This window comes from Aulonocara stuartgranti (assembly GCF_965226115.1).
Source record: "Aulonocara stuartgranti genome assembly, chromosome: 14".
Taxonomy (NCBI): Eukaryota; Metazoa; Chordata; class Actinopteri; order Cichliformes; family Cichlidae; genus Aulonocara; species Aulonocara stuartgranti.
In genome coordinates, this window is record NC_138950.1 from 773,147 (window position 1) to 799,390 (window position 26,244).

The 26,244-nt window shown below is 45.8% G+C and overlaps 3 protein-coding genes and 1 long non-coding RNA gene across 5 annotated transcripts in view; 2 read left to right on the forward strand and 2 right to left on the reverse strand.

Moving 5' to 3' along the window:
* Positions 1-26,244, reverse strand: part of LOC309686934 (olfactory receptor 6E1-like) — a gene marked incomplete at both ends in the record, with an annotated part of 152,373 nt that overhangs the window by 74,623 nt on the left and 51,506 nt on the right. The window lies entirely within an intron of this gene.
* Positions 1,088-5,320, forward strand: spcs2 (signal peptidase complex subunit 2). The gene is made up of 5 exons (XM_082502422.1): positions 1,088-1,206; positions 2,180-2,263; positions 3,620-3,779; positions 4,064-4,199; positions 4,301-5,320. The coding sequence occupies exons 1-5, from the start codon at positions 1,159-1,161 to the stop codon at positions 4,485-4,487; spliced, it is 615 nt and encodes a 204-aa protein (XP_082358548.1). The 5' UTR covers positions 1,088-1,158; the 3' UTR covers positions 4,488-5,320.
* Positions 5,422-9,329, reverse strand: LOC309687439. The gene is made up of 3 exons (XR_014270766.1): positions 9,157-9,329; positions 6,111-6,191; positions 5,422-5,827 (listed from the first exon to the last, which is right to left on the reverse strand). It is a non-coding gene; the product is annotated as an uncharacterized lncRNA (long non-coding RNA).
* abcg1 (ATP-binding cassette, sub-family G (WHITE), member 1) lies at positions 6,731-24,507 on the forward strand. 2 transcript variants are annotated; one of them, XM_082502353.1, is made up of 15 exons: positions 6,732-6,866; positions 14,261-14,507; positions 17,310-17,427; positions 17,677-17,809; positions 17,886-17,936; positions 18,011-18,156; positions 18,704-18,827; positions 19,325-19,439; positions 19,513-19,658; positions 19,789-19,890; positions 21,073-21,241; positions 21,917-22,017; positions 22,832-22,990; positions 23,079-23,197; positions 23,287-24,507. In XM_082502353.1, the coding sequence occupies exons 1-15, from the start codon at positions 6,804-6,806 to the stop codon at positions 23,513-23,515; spliced, it is 2,022 nt and encodes a 673-aa protein (XP_082358479.1). In that variant the 5' UTR covers positions 6,732-6,803; the 3' UTR covers positions 23,516-24,507. The 2 variants fall into 2 exon arrangements, with proteins under 2 accessions (XP_082358480.1, XP_082358479.1); XM_082502354.1 differs by lacking the exon at positions 22,832-22,990 and having other exon boundaries at positions 6,731-6,866.

Here is a 26,244-nt window from a genome sequence, read left to right on the forward strand (position 1 = left end):
GGATTTGGTGCTTTATTCAAATGCAGCTGAGAACAGGTGAGTCTTCAACCTGGATTTAAATAAACTGAGTGTTTCAGCTGATCTGAGGCTTTCTGGGAGTTTGTTCCAGATATAAGGAGCATAAAAGCTGAATGCAGCTTCTCCGTGTCTGGTTCTGACTCTGGGAACTGATAAAAGACCGGATCCAGATGACCTGAGGGATCTGGATGGTTGAGCGAGAGCCTCAACCCCATTATGAGCACCTTCTACAGAGGCACTGTGGAGAGCATCCTCAGCAGCTGCATGTGTGGTATCCTGCACTGGTTCCTGCTGGAAACAGCTACAACAGGTAGTGAGAGCAGTGGAGAGGATCGTGGGTACTTCTCTTCCCTCCCTCCAGGACATCTGCTGCATCCGCCTCATCCAGAAAGCTCTCTGCATCACAGAGACTCCACCCATCTGTCCAACAGCTTCTTCAGTTTGAAGAGCCTCGGGCCCAGAACCAGCAGACTGAGAGACAGCTTCATCCATCAGGCTGTCAGGATGCTGAACTCTCACACACACCAACTCCAGACCTGCATCCACCTCTGACCCCCCACACACTGCACACAAACTCTTGGATTGTGTTGGACTCTGTTGTGTGTGTATAACACTGTAATCTGTTTTAGTGTAACACTGAGGGCTGTGGGAGCACTGCAATTTAAAATTCCCAAGTATGTTCTGCACATGTGGTTTTTGACAAAAAATGACTTTGAGATTTTCAAAATGGAGGCCTTCAGTAAGTTATAAGAGATACGATAAGACTTCATTGATTCCACGGCGGGTTTTTGTTTTGCGTTCCCTCAGCTCAGGTACAGATACCAGAAGGATAAAGATACAGATAAAACACAAACAAATATAACCTCAGTAAGATAATACACTATATACAGCGGTAGCATACGCGCTTTAAGGTGTCAGATAAATAAAGGCCTCCTGCTGTTCGCTAAAAACTGAACCTCGTACGTTTTTATTCATTTCATTTTTGAGTCGTTTGTATTTTCCACATGAGCGCGCACGCCGCAGCTGCCTCGGCCACGCTTGCAGACGTGGTGACGACATGCGCGTCGAGCGCTATAATTTCGGTGGACAGCCAATCGGCTGCATCCAGGTCACAGAGCCGTGTTTGTAGCGGAAGAGAAGATGGCGGCTGCAGCTGCGGGGAACAGAAAGAGCGGGCTGCTGGAGAAAGTGAGTAAAAGCGTGAACGGATTCTCCTGAGCAGGATGAACCCCTGCGGGGAGGGTCTGTGTCCCGGAGCTGGGAGGTCTATGTCCCCGCTGCAGCTGCTGTGCGGCTCGGTGTGTGTCTGTGTGAGCCGCCGCTAAGGGGCTAAGCTAATGCTAACGAGCTAAAGTGGATACATTCAGAATGAAAACAAAATAAAAACAAAGTTGAGCATGAAGCTGAGAGCCGAGTTTAACCTCTGCGTGGGAAATAAACCGTTATTAGAGGTCAAAGTTCAGCGGTTTGTTCTATTTCCTGCTTCCAGCTGTTAAACAGCTGCACCAAACCGGAAACAGACAGTTTAACTAAACTCACCCGTCTGTTAAACAGGTGATGTAGGAGTGCAGGAGGCGTGCTTCAGAATGAAGCTTTAAGTTTCCACACATGAAACAGGTAAAACATCTGCAGCAGGTGGCGCTGCACGTGGGCACAATAACTTGTTCTTTTGCGGAGGGGGGGCGGTTAATTCCTGGAGCACGTTTCTGGGTCACTTCCTGCATTAAAGCAAACATGGCTTTTAAACTGCTGGTGTCAGACACAGTGGGGGGCGTAGAGCAGGAAGTCACCAGCTGACCTGCGATCAGGCGCCCTTCACTGTAAGAGCATGTATCTTGTTTCCGGTCTGATGGTCTGTGTTTGATGGCGCCCTGGTCTTTGTCTTCTTTCAGTTTTTGGACTGCGACGAGCCTCCAAAACCTCTCCGTTGTTCTCGTCCCCTCCAGATTTTTAACATGCAAATATTCTTTAAGCCCATTTTTTAGAAACTCATTTTAAGGCTCAGATTTCTTTAGCTTCCATCATACGATGACAGGAAGATGATGTCTCCGCCCTCAACATGAACTCTCCCTGAGAAGAGTTGCAGTCGCCGCCTCCGTGCTTATGTTAGCCTGATCTTCAGATGGAAACTGTCGATTAAACTGCTGTGTTTGTGTTTCAGTGGAGGATCGACGAGAAGCCGGTGAAGATTGATAAATGGGATGGAGCAGCGGTGAAGAACTCCTTGGATGACGCTGCGAAGAAGGTTTAATTGATTATTTTTATCCACATGTTAACAGCAAATATTCAAACATGAGCCGCATGTGTTACTTGTTCTTATTGAAACGTTCCAGCAGTTTACGTCCATGTTTCGGAGACATGAATGACTCTGGTTTAGAGCAAGATGTTTTAAGTAAAAGTAAAACAGGAAAGGTTCACTCAGATGAGAGGAGGGTGGAGAACTGCAGCTGGGTGAAGGTGGGAGGAGGGAACTCCTACGTTTGAAGCGACCTGAGCAGTGTTTCTTCAAGGAGCTAATTTCATTGGTCGGATTTTAGCTGATGACGTCAGATTCACACAGGGGGCGTGTCCAAATTCATGGGCTGCTTCCTCCTGAGGACGTATTTGTAGACCGATTACGTCACAGCGACGCGCCGAAGGCTGTTCAAATTCGTAGACTCCTCCAAATGCAGCCGACAAATGCGTCCTCCTTTTCCCCGAATTTGAAGGATGGGTCGGGTGTGTCCTTCGTGGCCCACCATATCCCAGAATTCATAGCGCGGCCCAGCCAAACTCCAGTTTCCAACAATGGCGGCCGCTACTAAGTTTGAATATTACTCTTATTAATCTTTCTGGGTCACAAAATAAACTTTTAACATATTTTCAGAGAAAGCAGCTGTGAAAACTTCAAATATCTGCTCGGTTTATGAAGACGCCACATATTTGTAAAAGTGCTTCGACGTTTTCAGAGACGTCTGCTACCCACCAGCTCGACAGCGAGCCGGGAGCTCGCGGGTCACTGGAGCCGCCGAGAACGGCACAACTCCCGGCAGATCACTTTCAGATCACCGCGGACTTTTGCTACTCAGGTTAAACGTGATATATGAGTCACTTAGACAACCTAAAGATGTTATTGTTTGGCTTCTTTCAGCGTTTTATTTGTTCCTGAGTGAATCTGTGTGGCTGAGATTAAAGTTAGTTTTCACACAGCTGAATAAACGTCAAACAGAAAACTGATTAAACAGAAGTGTGAGACGGTCGAGAGTTTACTCCAGTGTCCTGTTATATTTTAGATAGCAAGGAGCAGACGGCGAGTTCATTAAACTCCACCGAGACCGCGGTGACACAAAACTGAAGGCTCGACCGTCACATTTCACAGCCTCGCTCTTTGGTCTTCTCGGTCTTCGGAGGACGCAGTCTATGGACACAGCTACAGTCGAAACTTCGTCACTTGTTTAAGCTTTGAATGATGTTTGCAGCATAAAGCCAGCATGCGTGTGAGAGCTTCACTGTCGGCTGGGATTTTTCACTCATCGCGATGAGTCATGAACGCATGTGAAGGAAAGCTGCTGTTCACCTTGTTTGGCTAAACTTCATATCGATATGACCTATCTATGACCAGGTGCTGCTGGAGAAGTACGGTTACCTGGAGAACTTCCAGTTGGTCGACGGGCGCCTGCTGATCTGCACTGTGTCCTGTCTGTTTGCCATGCTGGCTCTGGTCTGGGACTATCTGCACCCCTTCCCCGAGTCCAGACCCGTCCTCGCCTGCTGCGTCATCTCATATCCTTCAGACGGACACATCTCACCTCTGCTTTTAAAAAATAAGATGATGAACTCACAGTGTGTCATATGTGAAACATGTGAGGGGAAAAATGTTGAAATAAGATTCAAAATTCAGAAACGACAGATGAAAGAGAAAAATGTAAAAATGTTTTTACATATTAAAAACACCGAAAGTCTCATGAATGTCACTGAAACACAAAAACAAATGTTTGTAGAAATGATTCCGTCTAATATGATGATGATGATGAGCGTGTTGGCTTTCCCTAACTCCTCTTCCTCACGTACTTCATCATGATGGGCATCCTCACGCTGTACACCTCCTACAAAGAGAAGAACATCTTCCTGGTGGCCATGCAGAAGGATCCAGCTGGGATGGATCCAGACCACATCTGGCAGCTCTCCTCCTCCCTCAAACGGTCAGTGAGTATGGGAATCAAACCAGCAACCCCCAGCAGTCTGCACATTTCCTCATCTGCGAAGGACTCAGAGTGGATCAGTTTGCGTCTGTGTTTTCCAGGTTTGACGACCAGTACACGCTCCGGGTGTCCTTCTCCGACGGGAAGTCCAAGAAGTCGAGAGAGGCGGACTTCACCAAGTCGGTGTCGGCGTTCTTCGACGAACACGGGACGCTGGTGATGGACCAGTTTGAGAAGAGCGTTTCTAAACTGCACGACACGCTCGCCGCCGACAAGAAGACCAAATAAAAGACGGGAAGCAAACGTGGTGTGAGTCTGCCTCCTCTGTTCCTCCTCAGAGTTCACTGGTTTCAGCGCCGGCTCCATCAGGAGCTGCCAGAGGAAACTTATTCATGCATTCATATTAAAAATCTGAAATCTGCAGTCTGTCTGTTTTTACCACCACACTCTGAACAACCCCGGAGGTCAGCACACTCAGCCGCAAACCGGCGGCCGCTCCTTTATTAGACAGACTTGGCAGCAGGCGGAGTCACAGGTCCGTGTTGCCCACTCATGCTCCGAGAGTGGGAATGATCAGAAACCAGTGAACTTCAGGAGGGACAGAGACCAGGGTCAGAGGCTCAGCTCCACTCTGAAGGGTTTATTTTCCTGTCACAGCTAACTGTCACTCAGAGGTCAAAGGTCAGGTGTTCTGTCAGCAGGTTAGGAACATTTCAGCTATTTAAAAACAACCTGAGACTCAATGCGTCTTCACCGGGTCTCCAAGTATTAAAGGTTTAAGGACCGCTGTGTGACATGGCTGTGGTGGGCGGAGCCTTACGTAAGGGTCACGGAGGTGGGGAATAAGCAGCTAATGATGGCCAACGGTTTAAAAATAAAATGTGATTTTTTTCAGTGTTTAAAAAAAGTAAAGTTTTCGTCATTTTTTTCTCTGTGATGTGAGAATCAGTTTGAACTGCAGCAGCAGGTGAACTAACCGGCGCGTCGGCTCACTGGCTGACGTGTTGGTGCCGTACAACAGGAAGTGGACATTGATCAGACCTTTATTTTGAAAGTTTTTTTATTCTCAGATGCTTTCTCTGTGTTAAAAAAAACATTAAACTTGGATCTTGTTAGAGAAACATCTGGATGTGTGTCTCACTTTGAGTTCAGCTCTCAGCCCCCACAGGGTCACCTGCACAGGTGAACCTGGTCAGCAACCTCTGGGTGTGGCTTTGGTTTGTGTGGCGGTGTTTGTGGTGCAGCACCGCTGTCCGACCAGCAGGTGGAGAACTCAGGCTGACGTTCGCGTCCACAGGCAGCAGCCGGCGTGCAGCTCCAACACTGTTCACACGGTTTCTTTTAAAGAGTCAGTGATTGGACACGTGGAGGGTCTGAGCACTTCCTGTCTGTGCCTCTGAGCACCGTCAGGCGCTGATGAGGTTCAGTTTTCCAGCAGCGACGTCTGAACTGACAGCAAAACGATGCTGATTTCAATTTAAAGAAGGTCCTGAGTTTGATTCGCCCGCCTGGCCGGTCCATTCACAAGTATGAATGGTTGTCTGTCTCTCTGTGTTAGCGACCTGTCCAGGGTGTGCCCCGCCTCCTGCACTGTGGTAGCTGGGATAGGCTCCACCCCCACCATGACCCTGTCAAGGATAAGAGGATGGATGGATGCAGTTACATTTAAACCTGACTCAGTCTGCAGCACAGAGATTGAAACTAAAGTCGCTCTTTGAACTGTAAAACATTTCAGAGCTCACGACGTGAAACAATGAAATCAAAGCTTTTAAAGATTTCCTGATAAAAACATGTCAAACTCCAATCCTCATATTTGGCTTCAGTCTGCAGAAACCAAACTGAACAAAGTTACGTCAAATAAAATCCTATGCAACATTCGTGCTGATGATGTAGAGACCGTCTGATACTCACACGTCTTCAAATGGCCTCTGAGACTCCACCCCAAAACCAAGATGGTGGCAGCTAAAATGCTCAGGGTCCAAGAGGCTGAAGCTGCTCAAACACAAAATTTATGTGAAACACAGGAGTTTTTAACCATAATGAGGTCAAACTGGTTCAAATGTAAACTGTTGGAGTCAGCCCGGCACACGGCTGCTGGGTTAGCATTAAGCTAAATAACACAGAAACAACAACAATCAGACAACCACGTGTAAGCACTTTGGCGACAGGAAGAAGCCCCCAGCAGACTCAGAGGGAGCTCTGCGGTGAGTGTTTGGGATCATCGGTCTAAAGACCTTCATCATAAATGAGCGTGTTTAAATTTGGTCTGTTTTCCCGTTAATCTGACATTATCCAGGTGGCAGTGTCCATCTGTTATTTACAGGCTGTGGGTAGAGCACCTGTGGAAATTTGTTTGTTTGTTTGTTTTTAGGTGACAAACACAAATAATTAAAAAAAACGCTGGCAGATTATTGTACATGTTTTTAAATTGTTCTCTTTAAGGCAGCACCACTGATGTTATTCACTGCTCACAGAGAGGGGTGTGGCCACCAGACAGGGGTGGGGTTAGTGGTGAGGGGGCAGGGCCATGAGTGCAGGCTGCTGCCTGTCAGTGAGGCACTGATCAGATGTGTGTGTGTGTCAGAGTGCTGCTGTCTCTCGGCCATGGCCTGTCTGATGGCTGCCTGGTCCGTCCACAACCCCACTGTCACCAACTCCATCATCATGGTGAGTATGAGGACTCCAGAGGTATGATGAGGGGTGACCCTCTGTGTCTCCTGCTGGTTTAAGGAAAGGAAACAGCTTTCTAAGCAACGAGATCTGTGTGGGAATCAGCCTGAATGTGACGGTCAGCTGTGTGAGGCTCAGCAAATCTCACATGTTTGGGTTTTAAAGAAGTTAACAGTCCTGCAGCTCCACTGCACCAAGGTCAGCTCCTCAGGGAGGAAGAGGAGAGTCCTGATGATATGAGCAGAGCTCTTCTCATGATGATAATATGATTTTAACTTGAATGATACTGCGGGGTTATCCTCATCGTTTCTGTGTTCACGCACTGAAGGGGCAGTTCTGTAGTGCCGGGGTGTTAGTGCCTCTGTTGGGATTGTTTCTCTAAGACAGTGACTGCCAAGACTGGAAACCTACTGCATGAAATGTTGGGCTATAGTGAAAATGGAGTCAGGGTGGACACACGGGGTGATTACAGGATTTTTTAAATGAGGGGAAAATATATGTACTAAGCTTTGAACATTGCTAAATAATGCTCAGACCTCCGGCTTAAATCGTAAATCTGCAGGGACAAAGACTGTATATAATAGATGGCAGTAAGCACACTGAAATCACTCATTCGTTTCAGGATTCACATTTTAGCGTTTAACCACCACAGCGTTGTTTTTTACCCAGACGTAAACGAGAGGGTGGCGTGCTAATGCTAGCCAGCTTGGTGAGACTGTATGGAGCATCACGCAGATACAGATGATGCTAATTCAGTAACATCAGCCTTCGTCGACTGTCTGTGAGTACAGTACCCTCACAGCAGCGATATTATTGGTCAGATAGTATCATTAAAAATGCTCCAAAAGGTTCAAGTGAAACTCGCAGCTACAGCCGCCTGTGTCACCATCCACCTGTCAGTCAAAAGGCCACGCCTCTGACAATGCAAACTTTAAGACTTCCTACAATTTAAACACCCTCGCAGCGTACCGTTGTTATGATGGCTGAGATTATCCACAGAGACCAAACATCATGACTCACTGCTGCCTCTGCTGGAGGAGGTGCAGTTATAATCGAGACCTCCTTGTGGCCCCTCCTAATGTCTGCCCGGGCTGTGGTGATGTCACAGCACTGTTTCGGGGTGTGACAATCAAATTCCACGCAGGGGCGGGGCTCCAGTAGCCACGCCCACGACTGGAAGTTTTGAAAGTTTAGTAGCTCTCACAGAGCGGACTCGTGCTGGGAGGATAGAAGCCTTTCTCCTTTCTTAACACGTGTAAGTACATTTACTTAATACTTGAGTATAAATGTGTGGTACTTGTTCCTCCATTGAGTCTTTTACTAAGACTTTTACACAAACCATGGAGAACTTGTAAAAATCGGATGATGTTAAAATCGTACAGTTTATGGGCTGAAACGATGAGTCACAACAAAGGTTTCTCACTACTTTAAGAACTTTTACAAACCAAATGGAGGAACACATTCATCTGTTGCTGCAGGTGTCTCGATGCTCCAGCAGTACAATTGTCCGGAGGAATAAAATACAGTAATTTAAGTACAGTTTTCAGATTATACTTATGTTGCAGTCAATTTATGAGGTGATCCACAGGTACAGTACTTGTACTTCCTTTACTGCTGCACACACAAAGTTTCCTCGTAAACATCCTGAAATCTTCTGATTTCCTGAAAAGCTCTTTGTTTAGTCACATGTTTATATGTTTCTGAGCTCAGGATTATCTCTGCTCCTGTCTGTGTGGTCACAAATTATTAGTTATGTGTATGTATTCCTATTCTGCTCGAGTTTTACAAAAAGCATCACTTCCACATAGAAAAATATTCTCAACATGAGTCAGTGATGTAAAGCTGTTCATGCTGCAGTGATGAGTAATGACAGGAAAGTTATTTGGTAGTTTTTTTTAAGCAGACAAATGGAGACGTCTGAAAAATGTTAGATGAGCCAAAAAAACAAAGATGGAAAAACTCCCAGGCAAGAAATCATTTTTGTTTTTAAATTGTTTTCTCAAATTTTGGCTGACAGGTGACATCAAACACCTGTGACCAATAATATGTCTGCTGTGAGGTTGCCGTAGTAACAAACTGAGCTCCAGGGTCAATGAGGGAAACTGTGGGATTTTGTTATTGATTAGCAGGTATCTGTGTCTGTAGACTGATAACTAGCTCTTAACTTAGTGCTCCTTCCTCTCATCCAAATATGGTCACTTCCTGAAAACAAGAACCAACATGGCGCAAGAGACATCTCAGGCACTGATGCTTCATCACGCGGAGTGGAGAAACCTCTGATACTGACCTTTATATTCAGTTTGTGAAGACCCGCAGATAATCCTCAATTGTAATTTAGATCTCAGTACTGAGAGTGAAGAAATCAATGATAAGGGTTACCATGGTGACCATGGCAATAGTTTTGCTGAATCACAGCAGCCGGGTGCTCAGTTAAAATCCTGCACTCAGCCTGTTCTTTAGCTCGGTGACTAAGCTCTGCCCGACAGTTACCTCCTGCTCGAAGGCAGATTAGTGCCTCGTTTGGGTCAGGTCAGTCACACATGGCCGTCCTACAGGAACAACACCGGACTAGCTGACGGCTAATAGTATTTAGTATTTATTTATTTATTGTCATTGTCAAGAACAATGAAATTGCGTTTGGGGCTTCCATACAACCCAAAAAAAGAAGAAAATAATAAATACCCCTTAAAACCCAAGTGTACATATTTAACCCAGTGTGACTCCAATGCAATAAGACAATCCTTAGCAATAATGTTCGTAGAAATTCAGACAAAGACCTGAGAAACATGACAAAATACAACAATGCAACCCATTCAATATTATTGTACTGTGAGATATGATATCAGATATGATAGTTATCTATTTAAGAAAGAGGGGGGGGGGCAGGAGGGGGAAGAGAATAAAGATATGATGCACCAATGCAGACCAGTTCATTGCTATTAAGAAGTTGGATATGGTTATTGTCCGTGAGAGGGGGGCAGAGAGTTCAGGAGCCTCACAGCCTGTGGATACAGGCTGTTGGCCAGTCTGGATGTTCTGGCCTGTATAGACCTGTACCTAATCTGACTACATCCACGTCTGCGTCCAGGCCTGCTGGAAAACATGTAGAGAATCAACAAACCCAGACAACAAACATTCGGCTCTGCAGGATGAGAGCTGACAATCACAACCAGCAGGCTCCTCAGTCAGCTTTTTAAGGAGGGATAGAGGTTCGAAACTCTATTATCGGCGCGCTCTCACTGTACTGCACAAGGAGTTAGAAAAACAGGTTTTCATTTATTTAACCCAAAAAGTTATATTTACAAAATAAAAATGTTGAGCTCATAAAAAAAACTAAACTCAGCCAAAGAAATGTGAAACGACTGCCCAAACAAACATAACTGACCCAAACAGGAAATGACACACAAAGGTATATATAATGGGCAGCACGGTGGTTAGCACTGTTGCCGCACAGCAAGAAGGTCCTGAGTTCAATTCCACCATCAGGCCGGGGTCTTTCTGTGTGGAGTTTGCATGTTCTCCCCGTGTTTGCGTGGGTTCTCTCCGGGTACTCCGGCTTCCTCCCACCGTCCAAAGACATGCAGCTTGTGGGGATAGGTTAATTGGATAATCCAAATTGCCACTAGGTGTGAATGTGAGTGTGAATGGTTGTTTGTCCCTGTGTGTTGGCCCTGCGACAGACTGGCGACCTGTCCAGGGTGTACCCCGCCTCTCGCCCCATTACAGCTGGGATAGGCTCCAGCGCCCCCGCGACCCTGAAAAGGATAAGCGGAAGTGGATGGATGGTTTATATAATGGCTGATCAGACCACTATGACAAAACAGCGACAACTAAACACAATCACATACCACAAAAACGATGCAGTTCAGTTTGTTAATAAACTAAACAGCAAAGAAGGAAATCAAAAACATTAAACTCAGATATCTAGTTAACTACAAAAACATGTTTAACCTCCTAAGACCCGAACTCTTCCACGGCAGCATTTTTAATTGCTCTTTGATATCTGGGCTGATTGGGACCTAATGAATGTAAAAATTACCAGATTTTTTTTACCTGATTTTTATCCATCCATTAGCTTCCGCTTATCCTTTTCAGGGTCGCCGGGGGCGCTGGAGCCTATCCCAGCTGTCTTATTTTTCTAAGAAAAATGAGAGCCACATATGAGGATATTCATTTAAAATTTTGATAGAACAGTATCAGTATAATGCCCTCATAAGTGGATATCAGGCCCTTGTAGAGCAAAATTGAGTATTTTAGTCTAACCCAAAATGCGATGTCCACATATGTGGACGCCAGGTCCTAGGAGGTTAACTAAAGAAAATACACATTCTGCCCCCTTCAACAGGAAGTGGTGGTGTGGTCCAGTCAGCCCATCTATGTATTTAAGTTTTTTAAACACTGGCCAATATCTTTTGTCTGGCAACAAAAGATGCCAGGGATGATGGCAGGTAAGAAACCAGTAAAGGAGACAAAGATTAGTCACAATCAAACCAAAAATCAGAAATGAATTGGTATTAATATATAAGTAAACTAAATGTACGCGCTTGCGAATAGAACAAATGTGTTCAAACCAGTCAATAAACTTATTGCAAACCAAAGTGTGTGTGAATGTGTTTAGATGAAGGAATGAATTAAAATATGTAAGAGTTGCCCACTTTTAGTGCGGCCGTGGTTTTGGCCATCACAAGAGGCTAAGCCTACGCTTGAAGCTACCGAGGTGTTCGTTGGCAGAGGTGACGCAATGCCACTATTATGAATGAAACTTGGTTCAATAACTCCAGCCATACTTATCTTGCCTGTTTAACACATTTATTGCTTTCCATCAGTTGCATTTGTTGTTCAGCAGACTCTTATCAGCGGCCACAAACCGTTTGCTCCTTCTGACCAACAACACCTGACTCTAATTACATGTGTCTACCATAAAAACATGCCATACTGTTAAAACACAAAAAGTGACCACATAAGGTAACAACAACAAACAATGGCTCCTAGAGCACTTTTTTGACCACCGACCCCTCAAAGGCTCATTGATCTCACCGCTGCACCTACAATCAGGTTACAGTCGCGAGCTAACCATTCATGCAGGAAACCCGCCTGCCCTGATGAGTGAATTCATTCAGCTTCTCTTCACACCAACACACGCTTCAATGGTTTAAACTGTAAACGCTATACACAGTCATATTTTTTTCATTCACCTTTGTGGCTCTCCAGCTGTCAGTGGTCTTCTCTGTCCTGTGCTGTTATCAGTTGCTTTACCATGAGTCTGAAAAAACAAAGATTCAGCGGAGTGAACATTGTTTAGTTCTAGTGTGACTGAGGCTGAGATTAGAGCAAGGACTACAGAAATATGTGAGTGCATCATCCAGGCGAGAGTCTGTGATACTGTGTGTACAGGACCAGCTTTACCAAAATCTGTAAGCTTTTACCAAGTCTCTGTGGTACAGCTTAGGTTCAGCTTTTATTTTAGCAAAACACTGAAAAAAACATGTACACGGATAATGGATGGATGATGGATGACATGGATGGATGATGATGGATGGATTGATGGATGGATGATGGATGACGTGGATGGATGATGATGTGGGTGGATGGATGGATGATGGATGACGTGGATGGATGATGGATGATGGATGGATGATGGATGGATGATGATGGATGATGGATTGATGGATGGATGATGGATGACGTGGCTGGATGATGATGTGGGTGGATGGATGGATGATGGATGATGTGGATGGATGATGGATGATGGATGGATGATGGATGGATGATGATGGATGATGGATTGATGGATGGATGATGGATGACGTGGATGGATGATGATGTGGGTGGATGGATGGATGATGGATGACGTGGATGGATGATGGATGATGGATGGATGATGATGTCTTAAAAAAAAAAGCAATTCGAATCATCCACAATGCAGGTTATAGGGAACATACAAACTCACTATTTTTGCAGTCTGAAATATTGAAAATTGACGATATAGTGAAATTCCAAACAGCACAAATTCTATTCAAAGCAAAAAATAAAGAACTGCCAGGTAATATTCAGAGTATGTTTTTTTTGAAAGAAGGAAGTTATAATTTAAGGGGTTTTTGTAACTTCAAAACAATGAAGCTACGTACTACAAGAAAAGGCTTTTGTGTTTCTGTTCAAGGAGTGAAACTATGGAACAAACTGAATATGGAATTAAAGCAACGTCCAAACATAAAACTGTTCAAAAAGAGTTATAAAAATATGATCTTCTCGATCTATAAAGAAAAGGAAAATATTTAAATTAAGTGAATGTCTCTATTTAAAAACAAACAAACAAACAAAAAATTCATGATGTGATATTATAGTATATAGTATATCAGAAATCTGTTCACTATTTTTATTACAAATTATATCAGTAAGGAAGCTGACTAAATATTCACTGATAATTTATGGCAAAGGGGTGGGATTAAATAAGTGTATACTTCTTCCCTTTCAACATGTAAATTAATCAGAATGTTTTTTTGTATGTAATTTGTATAGTATTTTTTTTTTCTCTCATTTCTTTTCTAAATGTACTTGTATATTGTTCACATGTTGAAATAAATTACCAATCAATCAATCAATGATGTGGGTGGATGATAATGTTTGGATGGATGATGAAGGATGGATGGATGATGATTTTGGGTGGATGATGATGGTGGGATGGATGATGAAGGATGGATGGATGGATGATGATGTGGGAGGATGATTATGGTTGGATGGATGGATGATATGAATGGACGATGGATGGATGATGGATGGATCGATGATGATGTGGATGGATGGATGATGATGATGATGATCTGGACAGATGATGGATGGATGATGATATCGGTGGATGGATGATGGATGATGTGGATGGATGATGATGTGGACGGATGACGGTGGATGATGATGGTTGGATGGATGATGGTGGATGGATGGATGGTGGATGGATGGTGGATGGATGGATGGATGATGATGTGGATGATGATGATTATGATGATGATGGATGGATGATGATGGATGGATGGATGGATGATGGATGGATGATGATGTGGGTGGATGAAAGATGATGTGGACGGATGATGATGGATGGATGGATGGATGGATGGATGATAATGTGGACGGATGACGGTGGATGATGATGGTTGGATGGATGGATGGATGGATGGATTGATGGATGGATGGTGGATGGATGGTGGATGGATGGATTGATGGATGGATGGATGATAATGTGGACGGATGACGGTGGATGATGATGGTTGGATGGATGGATTGATGGATGGATGGTGGATGGATGGTGGATGGATGGATTGATGGACCTTTTTGCTTACATTCTCAGATGGTCAGCTATGGTTGTCTTAAGCCGGATTCCTTTTATTCACCTTCAGAATACCAACGGGCCCCCTGACCTTATGTTGGATCCCCGGACAGTTTGTCTTTGTATGGATGAGGTGGTCAACAAGCGGCTGGCTGGCAGCCAGCAGACGCCACTGCTGCAGGGACACCTGAAGAAGGTGGACAACAACCTGATGGAGGCCCAGAGGTTCTCCTCATTACCTCGCAGACCCGCGGTCAACATTGAGTTCAAAGACGTCTCCTTCGTGGTCAGAGAGGGACCCTGGTGGAGGAAGAAAGGTAGAGTCATACACAAAACAAAGATGGCAGAGGTTCAGAAAATAAACACACTGTCACTGTAAATTCAATGCCAGCTAATGCCTGAAGGGTGGAAAATAATCCAGAGCACGATTCAGCCTTGTGTTGTATTCATTACAGATCCTGAGTCACGCTCCTATAACAGCAAAAAGTATCAGGACAGCAGGAGGAGCTGGTCTGAATGCTTCTATTTTAAAAGGCTTCCACAGAGATGTGGATCAGGCCAACCTAAGACTGACTAAAGACAGTCACAGTGACCATTGACCTTTGAACACCAACATCAGAGCCGCCCTGAACCTCACAGAGATGCTGAGTCTGCAGAACGCAAGAGAAGATCTGACATAAACGCTTCTGACCGACTCATAAACCCACAAATTTAATCTCAGACGGCTTCACATTTTATAGCCCTGAACAGAAAAAGTATATTCACATATATATGTGTGTGTGTGCATAGATCTATCCATCTAGGGGCTTTATTTGTCCAGTTGGAGAGGTCAAAGGTGATGGCCGACCTCACAGGGTTCATGTCATTCTTTTGACTTTTTATTGTTAATGATGGGCTGTGCGTCAGCAGGCAGCCGTTGGGTGCTCTCGGTTTGGCTGCTATGTGTTTGTGCGCTCGCTGGATTAGCGGCTGTAATCTGTTAATCTCAGCTGGGTCTTCTGCTGTAAATAGCTGCAGGTCAGATTGGAGGACGCGCCGTCGCTCGCTGCCTGAAAATAAAGACGCAAGAACAAGAAAACAAGCGATGATGTCACCGCTCGTGAACCCGCCCACATCTGAGCTCTGCTCAGGCTTGAGAATGGGTCGGATTGTTATTTTAGGGAATCCCTTCCCATGATGCACAGGGTGTTTCTTCTTCACTCACTATGTGTTAATATTCAATTTTCAATTCAATTCTATTCTATTTACACAGCTCCAAATCACAACAACCGTTGCCTAAATCCACTTTAACTTTAAATCCTACTGTAAGGTCGACCCTACAATAACACATACAGAGAAAAACCCAACAATCATATGACCAATGTGAGCAAGCACTTTGGCGACAGTGGGAAGGAAAAACTCCCTTTTAACAGGAAGAAACCTCCGACAGAACCAGGCTCAGGGAGGGGCGGGGCCATATGCTGTGATTGGTTGGGGCGAGAGAAGGAAGACAGGATGCCAGAGGTTTCTTCCTGTTAAAAGGGAGTTTTTCCTTCCCACTGTCACATAGTACTTGCTCATAGAGGGTCATTTGATTGTTGGGGTTTTCTGTTTTCCTTCTATCATTGTACGGTCTTTACCTCATCTTACCTCTGATTGGTCCTGAGCAAGAAAATGAACATAGTGCTTGTGTAAAGCTGTGCCGGGAACCTCTAGCTGAAACTAGATCTGTTAGAGACTCTGATAGCCTCAGGTTACAGACCATTATTATGGAGCTCAGCCAAACTCTTTGTTCATATTAGAAAAGATGAGTTTCACTGAGAACATTTCACACCTGCTCAGGTGCACAAAAACAGCGTGCAGGTGTGAGTTTGAAAACATTTACAGGTTTTCTATTGTAATTTTCACACAAAACCTTTGATTGGTTTTTTGATGCTTTTCAGGCCAACAGAATCTGTTAACATGCGATCACATGTTATTAAAAGGCCAGAAAGATAGATCCATGAAGCAGAGTAGCAGATGAAGACGTGAGGGTTGATGTAATGGGGCATGTACGAGGCGCTAACAGGCTAGAATAGTTGTAATAGCTGTCTTTCTGCTCTCGGTCGTGGCCCCCGAGTACCACCCGTTCTCCATCATGGACTTCAGGGAGAAGTCCATGTGTTCTCTGGTTTGAAGGATGTTCAGCTTCAGGTTATTTTCTGAGCACCAGCAGGACAAGTTCTCTACCTCCACCCTGTACGCCGTCTCATCTCCATCAGAGATGAGCCCAACCACAGCAGTGTCATCAGCATACATGACGATGATGTTGGCTGGTGGGTTGGTGTACAGTCATGGGTGTACTGAGTTGAGGACGTTCATCTGGGTGTACAGTGTGCGGAGGGTACTGTTGGTCAGATTAAATCTAATAATCTCATTAAAGCGCGTTTAGCCTCTGTGTGTAACGTGTAACACACTCCTCAGCTTTAATAACAACAACCTCAGAAACCTGGTCTCTGAGACAGGATTTCAGGTGTCAGCACATTCTTCATGGTTTCTCAGCCCGGCACACACGTTCTTACATGTGTGCTTCACTGTGTTTCAGTCATGAGTGACTGTTTGCTTTGAGACTGTGAAACTTGTGGATAAGTCTGATGCTGAGCTCACTGTGAGGACAAAACACTAACAGCAGATTACTGAAGATGTTTTCATGATTGCTGCAGGGTTTTTGGACTCACGCTGATGTAAATGTTCTGGTTGGTCACACTATGATCAGGGTAGCTGCTCGGAGTAAGTGAGGGACAGCTGAAGGGTTGGGAGGGTCTCTGATGGACCTGTAGATGTCTGAAGCACATCTGCAGGTCCAGGAGAAACGTGGTCTGTTTCGGGACGATGCACGAGCCTCACCGAGTTCTGTAACTGACCTGAGTCCAGACCGTCAGCACTGAAACATCAGCAGTGAGCCTTTAGGATGAGCGGGAGTGTTTGTTTTTCGCACAGAAGCCGAGCGGAGCGGCTAAAGTGTGAGAGCAGCTGCTGGTCTGCATGAATGAGAGAAAAACTCCAAACTGATGGGAAACCTGAGCCGAGAGTTCGAGCACAAAGAGCGGCTCTGTGAGCGGCTGGGAAACCTGCACATTGATTGTTTCTGTTCGCCTCAGGTTACAAAACTCTGCTCAAAGCCATCTCTGGGAAATTCACCAGTGGGGACCTGGTGGCTATCATGGGGCCCTCAGGAGCCGGAAAGTCCACGCTCATGAATATCCTGGCCGGGTACAGGTGGGTGCATCCATCAGGGCGGAGATGATGACTGAGTGTGAGGTTGAGGTCATAGCGCTCTCAGCTGCAGATGTTTTAAAAATGTTTTCAGATTATGTTACATCTCAGTCTGAGAGCTTTACCGCATCCTCACATCGGCCTGCGTACCTCTGTGTGTGTCAGTAAATGCTAGTGAAGAATCTGATTACTGATTGCAGGTCAGTGGATCTGTCCAGAGCGCGCTCAGTGCACGTCTGTCTTTGCGTACAGGGAGACGGGGATGAAGGGCGAGATCTTGATCAACGGGCAGCCCAGAGACCTGCGCTCTTTCCGGAAGGTTTCCTGTTACATCATGCAGGACGACATGCTGCTGCCTCACCTCAGTGTCCAGGAGGCCATGATGGTAGGTGCTGCTGAGCCTCAGCGTTCAGCCTACTGCAGACCGCAGTAATCGCAGACCCTGCTCTCTGTTTCTGCAGGTGTCGGCCAGCCTGAAGCTGCAGGAGAAGGAGGAGGCGCGCAGAGACATGGTGAGCCGATCGCTCCTGGCCTCCCTGATCTCAGACTCTACCCTCAGGCTGAACTCGGATCTCTGCTCCTTCAGGTCCGGGACATCCTGATGGCTCTGGGTCTGCTGGAATGTGCTCAAACCAGGACGTCTCACCTGTCGGGGGGGCAGAGGAAGCGGCTGGCCATCGCTCTGGAGCTTGTCAACAATCCGCCGGTCATGTTCTTCGATGAACCCACGAGGTAAGAAATCAGGTTGACCTCCAGGTCCTCTCCGTGGTTCATCCCAAGCTGGCAGAAGGTCACAGAAGGTCGGATATCAGTCCTGACCACGGTGCTCTGTCCTCAGCCAATGAAAAGCAGCTGAACCATTCCACTCAGTCAGCTCAGTCTTCCTAACCAACTTTAAATCTTTGCACTAAAGCAATTTTTGAATCGCGCAGGCTGAACGCTTTTAGAGCCTTTCAGACTGTGCAGACTCATTTTAAACGTTATGCCTGACACATAGGATCATGCAGGGAGATCTGTGGTTCGACTCCTGGTCCCGCCACTCACCTGTGTGAAATGGTTTCGCTGCCTCAGAGATCAGTCGTGCCAAAGCACAGCTGTTTTATTTTTACTTGACTTATTTCAGACGTTTGATCAGAACAAGCTGTACTTCAAATTCTACATGTGAGTGATGTTTGGTCATGTTTCTGCTTCATGCTGAGCTTCTATGAAGGTGTGTGTGTGTGTGTGTGTGTGTGTGTGTGTGTGTGTGTGTGTGTGTGTGTGTGTGTGTGTGTGTCAGTGGCCTGGACAGCTCGTCATGTTTCCAAGTGGTGTCTCTGCTCAAAGCTCTGGCTCGAGGAGGACGGACGGTTATCTGCACCATCCACCAGCCGAGCGCAAAACTGTTCGAGCTCTTCGACAAGGTGACCCTCCTCCACGTTACACTGACTCACTGCACCATCTAGTGGTGTAAACCGGTATCACATGAACGTGTGGCTGGACAATGCACAGAAGTGTTAGCAGCGGTTCTTTTTCTGAAGATCTGAAACAGTTTGAAACATTTATAGAAGCAGCTCTAATGTCAGAAGCAATAAATAAATGATTAAATTTCCTTCAGTGGGTTAGAGGGTCATCTGCTAATCAGAGTGTGAGGGGGGCAAAGAGCTTTTAAAGGGGATAAAATCAAGTTTGTGTAGAGGAGTAAATGTGGTGTAAAGAAGCTTCGAGTGAGCACTTGTAACAGTTTGTATGATGGGGTGAAATCCGTTTCCTCCTGCTCAGGTTTTAAGGATGAGAGAAGAACAGGAAGTGCTCTACAAAGGTGTTTGGAGCTGAAAACCTTGGTGTGGGTCCACAGAATGATAAGAAACATGATTCAGTGCGGGTTTCACTTGTGTCTGTCTCTCTGTGCGTGTTTCAGCTGTACGTGCTGAGTCAGGGTCAGTGTATCTACAGGGGACAGGTGTCCAGTCTGGTCCCGTACCTGAGAGACCTCGGGCTGAACTGCCCCACGTACCACAACCCCGCTGACTTCGGTAAGGCTCGCCCGGCGAGCTGTTCCCACTCGGCCGTCGCGGCGTCAGACTCACTGATGGGTTCTGTGCGCAGTGATGGAGGTGGCGTCCGGAGAGTACGGGGACCAGATGATCAGGCTGGTGATGGCAGCTCAGGAGAGGAAGTGTGAGAAAGACCACCAGCCCGAGCTCAACGGAGACAGCACCCTCCACCCCTTCCTGTGGCAGCGCACCGAGGAGGTAAAAAAACTGCACGCCCTCTGCTGTGATTGGTTGATGAGAGGCAGGTTTTCGCTTTACCTCCTGTGAATGTTTCATGACGAATGAGTCCTTTGAAAATCAACATGTACCTGTGATGATCTCCCGTCAGGAGAGCTCATCGTCTGAAGGCTGTCACAGCTTCTCTGCTAGCTGCATGATGCAGTTCTCCATCCTGTTCAGGAGGACCTTTCTCAGCATCCTCAGAGACTCGGTGACAAACACCTCCGTACACGTCACCTCAGATTCACACAGATGACACCATTTTCCATCACTCTGACATAACAATTATCATTACCATTTATACTGGTGTGATAAAGTGTTTGCCTCCTTCCCAATTTTCTATTTTTTGTATTTTTGTTATGTTTTAGATCAAACAAATTTAAATGTTAGACAAAGATAACACAAGTAAACACAAAATGCAGTTACTAAATGAAGGTGTTTATTTTTAGGGGAAAAATATCCAAACCAAGTGATGGCCCCCTAAACTTAAAAACTGGTTTGGGCCACCCTCAGCAGCAACAACTTCAGTTCAATTCAGTTTTATTTATACAGCTCCAAATCACAACAACAGTTGCCTAAATCCGCTTTATACTGTAAGGTCGACCCTACAATAATACATGCAGAGAAAAACCCAACAATCATATGACCCCCTATGAGCAGCACTTTGGTGACAGTGGGAAGGAAAAACTCCCTTTTTCCAGACTGAGAGATCTCAACTACTTTGTTTCCTCATTTGTTCCTGAACATCATTGGATTACTCTCAAAGAGTGACCTTTGACCTTTAGATGCATGTGAACAACTGAGTGTTGTCCTGTCAAGGTGGCTGTTTGGTGTCTCCAGTGGGGCGATCGTGGCTCAAGAGTGGGTGTTCGTCTTGTAATCGGAAGGTCGTTGTGTCCTTGGGCAAGACACTTCACCTACCACCTACTGGTGTTGGCCAGAAGGGCCGATGGCGCGAAATGGCAGCCTCGCTTCTGTCAGTCTGGCCCAGCTGTGGCTACAACCGTAGCTGCCTCCATCCTGATACAGGGCGCTGGGCGTAAAAATCTGTGACTCTTCACCAGCTGCTCATAGAATTTAAGAAGCTTCTCAGATGAAATGTCTTCAAGAAACTTAAAGAAGTCCAGATGCTTTTCTTTCTAAGCTCCTTAGACGGGTTTACAAATAATTTCTTGCCAATTTTCTTCCTAATTTCCTAAAACTCTGGTCTGAGTCTGGTCATATATAATGACATCATTTTACTGATTACTTTTCAATCACAAAAACATTGTTTTCACTGTAACTTAAACACGTGGTGACGGTTTCCAGCACAGATTTGTGAAATAAGACATTGTCAGTGTGGTAATATTACTGTGCAGTATTGCAGTTTGAAGTAAGGCATTGTCATTGGCAGGTGCTGACTCACCTGAGGATCTCGTCTCACATTGGGATCGGCGTTCTTATTGGTCTGTTGTATCTGGGTATCGGGAACGAAGCCAAGAAGGTTCTGAGTAACTCGGGGTTCCTCTTCTTCTCCATGCTGTTCCTCATGTTCGCCGCTCTGATGCCCACGGTGCTCACCTGTGAGTCCGCCTCAAGCTGCTGTGTCACTTTACCTGCACACAGGTGACGTTTGAGTAAGATCAGGGTGTCATCTGCGTAACAAATACATCACAGAGTCGAGCTGGAGAGCAGCTGTTCTCTGTCCTTCATCGGCTTGTGTAACACGAGGTCTGCTGTTACAAAGGTGGACAGAACAACAGACCTCCATTTATCCTACCTGCAATACAACCTGTTTTAGCCCCTCCCCCTTAAAGACAACTTTGTTCTGATTGGCTTCCTCTTGTAAACAGAGGTTCTGAAGTGTTAGCCTCTCTGACATCACAGAGGTTCAAGCATAGAGCTGAGTGTTCAGAGGTGAGCTCAGCAACAGGTGCGTCACTTTTACCTGAACAGCACCAAAGGTGCCGGCTCTGACTCAGGAACTCTCTGTCTCATACACAATAAAAGCTTTATTGATGTTCTCAGGGCCAAACCCATCCAGGCTGCAGTGGGAAAATCCTTAAACTGACACCCACAATTGCCAGGATTAATGACGGTAAAATTGTGTCTTTAAATTTGAGCTTTTCTGGGATTTTATGAGCGAGCAGTCGCTCTGGGAGCTGCTGTCAGAGAACATCAGACTAAGTCTCTGTAATAAGGACGAGTTTTATTCGTCGCAACCTTTGAAAACCTGCTGCCATGTTTTTGTGCTTCAGTTCCTCTGGAGATGGGCGTCTTTCTGAGAGAACACCTCAACTACTGGTACAGCCTGAAAGCGTACTACCTGGCCAAAACCATGGCTGATGTCCCCTTCCAGGTAACAAAGACACAGCTTTATCGATCTCTAAGCTGCACTTAGAGTGGCAGCTCCTGGTTCCAGCTCCTGAATCTCTTTCTTTAATGACACATTTGAAGATGAAAGATGATGAAAGATCTTGTTTTATTGTCATTTTTCTGACGGCACAGTTTATCATTTTGTTAGAAACTTTGGGGGCTCACCCTTGATGGATCGTCAGTTAATACAGTAACTTCACCCCGGCCTTATTTCTGGTAACTGCTAATGATATTGATAATGTCATTAGAAATGTTCTAAAAAAAACAGCAATGGTCCAGTTCAGGGATGCCTCACCTCAGGCTAGCAGACAGCGAACACCCACAGCTGTCTGTATCACTATCCACTGGTCAGTCTAAGAGGCCACACCCCTAATAATGAAAGCCTTAAACCTTATTAGATTTAAGTAGGGGTGGGTTTAAAAAATAGTTTTTGATTTTAATAATCCCATATCGACTCACGAAATCCTGAATTTGATGTATTTTGCCAGAAATGTCAGAATCTCAGCTACAGCCTCACAAAACCATTTCAACAATAACCAAACATTGAAAACAGCTTGAACAGATTCTGCAAAAGGATGTAAGCCCGACAGCACGCACACGGACATGCTGTACATATCCAAGATAATTGATCAGAATTATAATATTTCTGAGTCAAAATCCAACCTTGTGAATCAGAATTGAATCGTTGTAGAAATCAGTGGCAATACGCACACCTAGATTTAAGAGCTTCAGCTTAACGTTGCACACGGAGACCTGGCAGTATCAACCCGCTGACCTGCAGTGTCGCTGTTGTACAGGTAGTGTTCCCGGTGGTGTACTGCAGTATCGTGTACTGGATGACGGCTCAGCCTCCGGACGCTGGCCGGTTCTTCCTCTTCCTGTCTCTGGGGATTCTGACATCTCTGGTGGCTCAGAGTCTGGGTCTGCTTATCGGAGCCGCCTCCACCTCTCTGCAGGTCCGCTCGCTGTTTCCTCCATCACCTCTTGTCCGCTCACAGGTGTGCTCCTGTGCTGACATCACTCGTGTGTGTTTGCTTCCTGTAGGTGGCCACGTTTGTGGGTCCGGTCACGGCGATCCCGGTTCTGCTGTTCTCCGGGTTCTTCGTCAGCTTCGATACCATCCCCTGGTACCTGCAGTGGATGTCCTACATCTCTTACGTCAGGTGGGGGCGCTGTTAGCTGGCGCGCCTGCGGCTGTATTCACACAGCAGGGGGCGCTGCTGCACTCTCTGAACGTGTTTGTGTGTTTCAGGTACGGGTTTGAAGGCGTCATCCTGTCCATCTACAGCCTGGGTCGTGATGATCTTCACTGCGGTGAAGGTGAGGCGTGTCACTTCCAGAAGTCTGAGGCAATCCTCAAGGAGCTGGACATGCTGGACGCCAAACTCTACCTGGACTTCATTGTCCTCACCATCTTCTTTTTGTCTCTGAGACTCATTGCTTATTTTGTCCTCCGGTACAAAATCAGCTCTGAGAGGTAGAGCGAGGCCGGGAGGAAGAGGAGGAGTCGCAGAGCAAGAGCCCGGAGGCCGAAGAGCAGCTGTCCAGTTTGTCTCCACTTTGACTCGCTCTTAAACAACACATGAAGAAGAGATGGCATGTGAGGACACCGCAGGCCTACAGGGGGAGATCTCATGGTCTCATGGAGGTCCTGTGGGACCAGGAGCTGGTCTTCTGGATCCTGGAGGTTTCACCATGCCACATCCTGACTGATTTCTACTTTTTAGAATAAAAGCCTCTGCAGTTGCAGGATGATGACATCTCTGCCTCTTTAGTTTATTGCTGAGGTCAAAGGTGAGAGCAGCACAGAGGCCCTGATTTCCTGAGTTCTGTCCTTCATGTTTAAGCATCCTGCCTCTGCAGATCCACTGAAGGCAGTGATGCAGGAATGTTTCAGATTTTGCAAATCCTGGAAAACTGTTGGATGAAGTTTTCGGCAGTGCATTTAAAAGTGTTTTTAATCTTCCATCCACCCGACCGACATTCACACACAAAGACACATGATTTCAAACAAAAATCTTCTAGATCCTGGAAGCTTTTCTTTTGAGGCTAAAACAAAACTCAGTGGGCTGCTGGTGAAAACTAACTGGGGATAAAAATGATGAAAAATCAAACTTTTGAGCGGAAAGTGTTTGGGAGTAAATCCACATGATTCAGATATAAAAGTTTTACAATAAATATGAATAAAAATCATTGGCTGGAACCTGTTTAAGCACAAATATTACATCTGTTTACTTTGATAAAATTCACATTAAATAAATTTTAGAAAACTTTCCTGTGAAAAAACAGAAAAACTGATATTTCAATAAAACAATAAAACAATAAAACAATAATTACCCACACCGTGTTCTGAAAGGTAGGATGAACAAAACAATGAAAATATCAAAAGTATTTGTCATGTTGAGATGCTGTTTATTCCTGATCATTTCACTGGCTGTGACAGAACTAATTAAACTGAATTATGGGAACATTACACTGTCTGTTTTTAATATTCAGGTTAACTGTGTATGTACCTGCGACAGCAGGCAAACAGCTTTGTCTGAAAAACTCAGCAGATGTTTTTCCTCACATAAAGCAACTGAGCAGCTCGCTTAGCTGCACTGTGTCTCTGCAACCAGCAGGTGGAGCTGTTTACTGGGAAATGACGTTCATCCTACTGGACGTCTGCTCTAATCACTGTGTCACATCTGATTTCACAGCAGAAATTTAAAACACAAAAGTGGAAATGTTCATCTTTGAAACGTGGTTAAATAAAAATCAGATTTAAACTCAGAGAGTGAGAAAAGGAAAATAAAATCAGAGTTTAGATGTGAATCAGAGACGCAGAGCACACAGAGGGATTCAGACACGATTAAACAGGGGCCCTTCCATACGAGCGAGGCGACACCCATGTATCACAAGCCATTTTTGGAATCCGGGGATCAGAATACCAAGACCTCTGCCCCTGACTGCCACCCAATCCACCAAGCACTCAACCTCTAGTGCCTCCTGCGTCCTCCCCACCACCCACAAGAGGACAACACCACAAACGTTGTAATGAGATGTTCTTAATTTGCCAGCTGATAAGTGCTGGCAAACCTAGGCTCAGCTCGTTTGTCCACAACAGCAGCTGCATTTTGAGAGAAGACACACATGTACATCACCTTCACAGTGTCAAGTTCAGTTTTATCATCATTACCACAGCCGAGGAAGGCTTTGCCCGTCTTAATTCAAGACGGGCAAAAACGTTTAAAGCAGAGTTTATAAGACCTGAGCGGTCATTCTGTACTCAGACACATCCTAACCATGACCACAATCAGGGAGACGCATCCATCAGCCATAATCACAGTCAGGGAGGGGCATCCATCCACCATGACTGTGATGAGGGAGGGGCATCCATCCACCATGACCAGGATGAGGGAGGGGCATCTGTCCACCATGACCAGGATGAGGGAGGGGCATCCATCCACCATGACTGTGATGAGGGAGGGGCATCCATCCACCATGACCAGGATGAGGGAGGGGCATCTGTCCACCATGACTGTGATGAGGGAGGGGCATCCATCCACCATGACCAGGATGAGGGAGGGGCATCTGTCCACCATGACCAGGATGAGGGAGGGGCATCCATCCACCATGACTGTGATGAGGGAGGGGCATCCATCCACCATGACCAGGATGAGGGAGGGGCATCCATCCACCATGACTGTGATGAGGGAGGGGCATCCATCCACCATGACCAGGATGAGGGAGGGGCATCTGTCCACCATGACCAGGATGAGGGAGGGGCATCCATCCACCATGACTGTGATGAGGGAGGGGCATCCATCCACCATGACCAGGATGAGGGAGGGGCATCCATCCACCATGACTGTGATGAGGGAGGGGCATCCATCCACCATGACCAGGATGAGGGAGGGGCATCCATCCACCATGACCAGGATGAGGGAGGGGCATCTGTCCACCATGACCAGGATGAGGGAGGGGCATTACAAGTAATGAGTAAAATAAGGGATTACTATTACAAAAATTAATCAAATTAAAGTTACTTTCCAGTAAGCACGCTGCGTTACTGCGTTATTAAACCATGATTTTATGTGTGAGAGTGTCTCATGACAATGACATGAGTGCGTGTGACTTTAGTGGTAACAGATGGGTGTACCTCAACAATGGATAATATGGAGAGAGTACAACTGTGCAGCATTTAAAGCTTGTAAGTACTCACATTACT

Excerpts from the sequence above, each read along its gene's own strand:
- spcs2 (XM_082502422.1), top strand. The coding sequence starts at position 1,159 with ATGGCGGCTGCAGCTGCGGGGAACAGAAAGAGCGGGCTGCTGGAGAAA. Across the intron at positions 1,207-2,179 it reads AGAGCGGGCTGCTGGAGAAA|TGGAGGATCGACGAGAAGCC; the intron begins GTGAGTAAAAGC and ends TTTGTGTTTCAG. Across the intron at positions 4,200-4,300 it reads CTCTCCTCCTCCCTCAAACG|GTTTGACGACCAGTACACGC; the intron begins GTCAGTGAGTAT and ends TGTGTTTTCCAG.
- abcg1 (XM_082502353.1), top strand. The coding sequence starts at position 6,804 with ATGGCCTGTCTGATGGCTGCCTGGTCCGTCCACAACCCCACTGTCACC. Across the intron at positions 17,937-18,010 it reads AGGAGGCGCGCAGAGACATG|GTCCGGGACATCCTGATGGC; the intron begins GTGAGCCGATCG and ends CTGCTCCTTCAG. Across the intron at positions 19,440-19,512 it reads CCACAACCCCGCTGACTTCG|TGATGGAGGTGGCGTCCGGA; the intron begins GTAAGGCTCGCC and ends TTCTGTGCGCAG.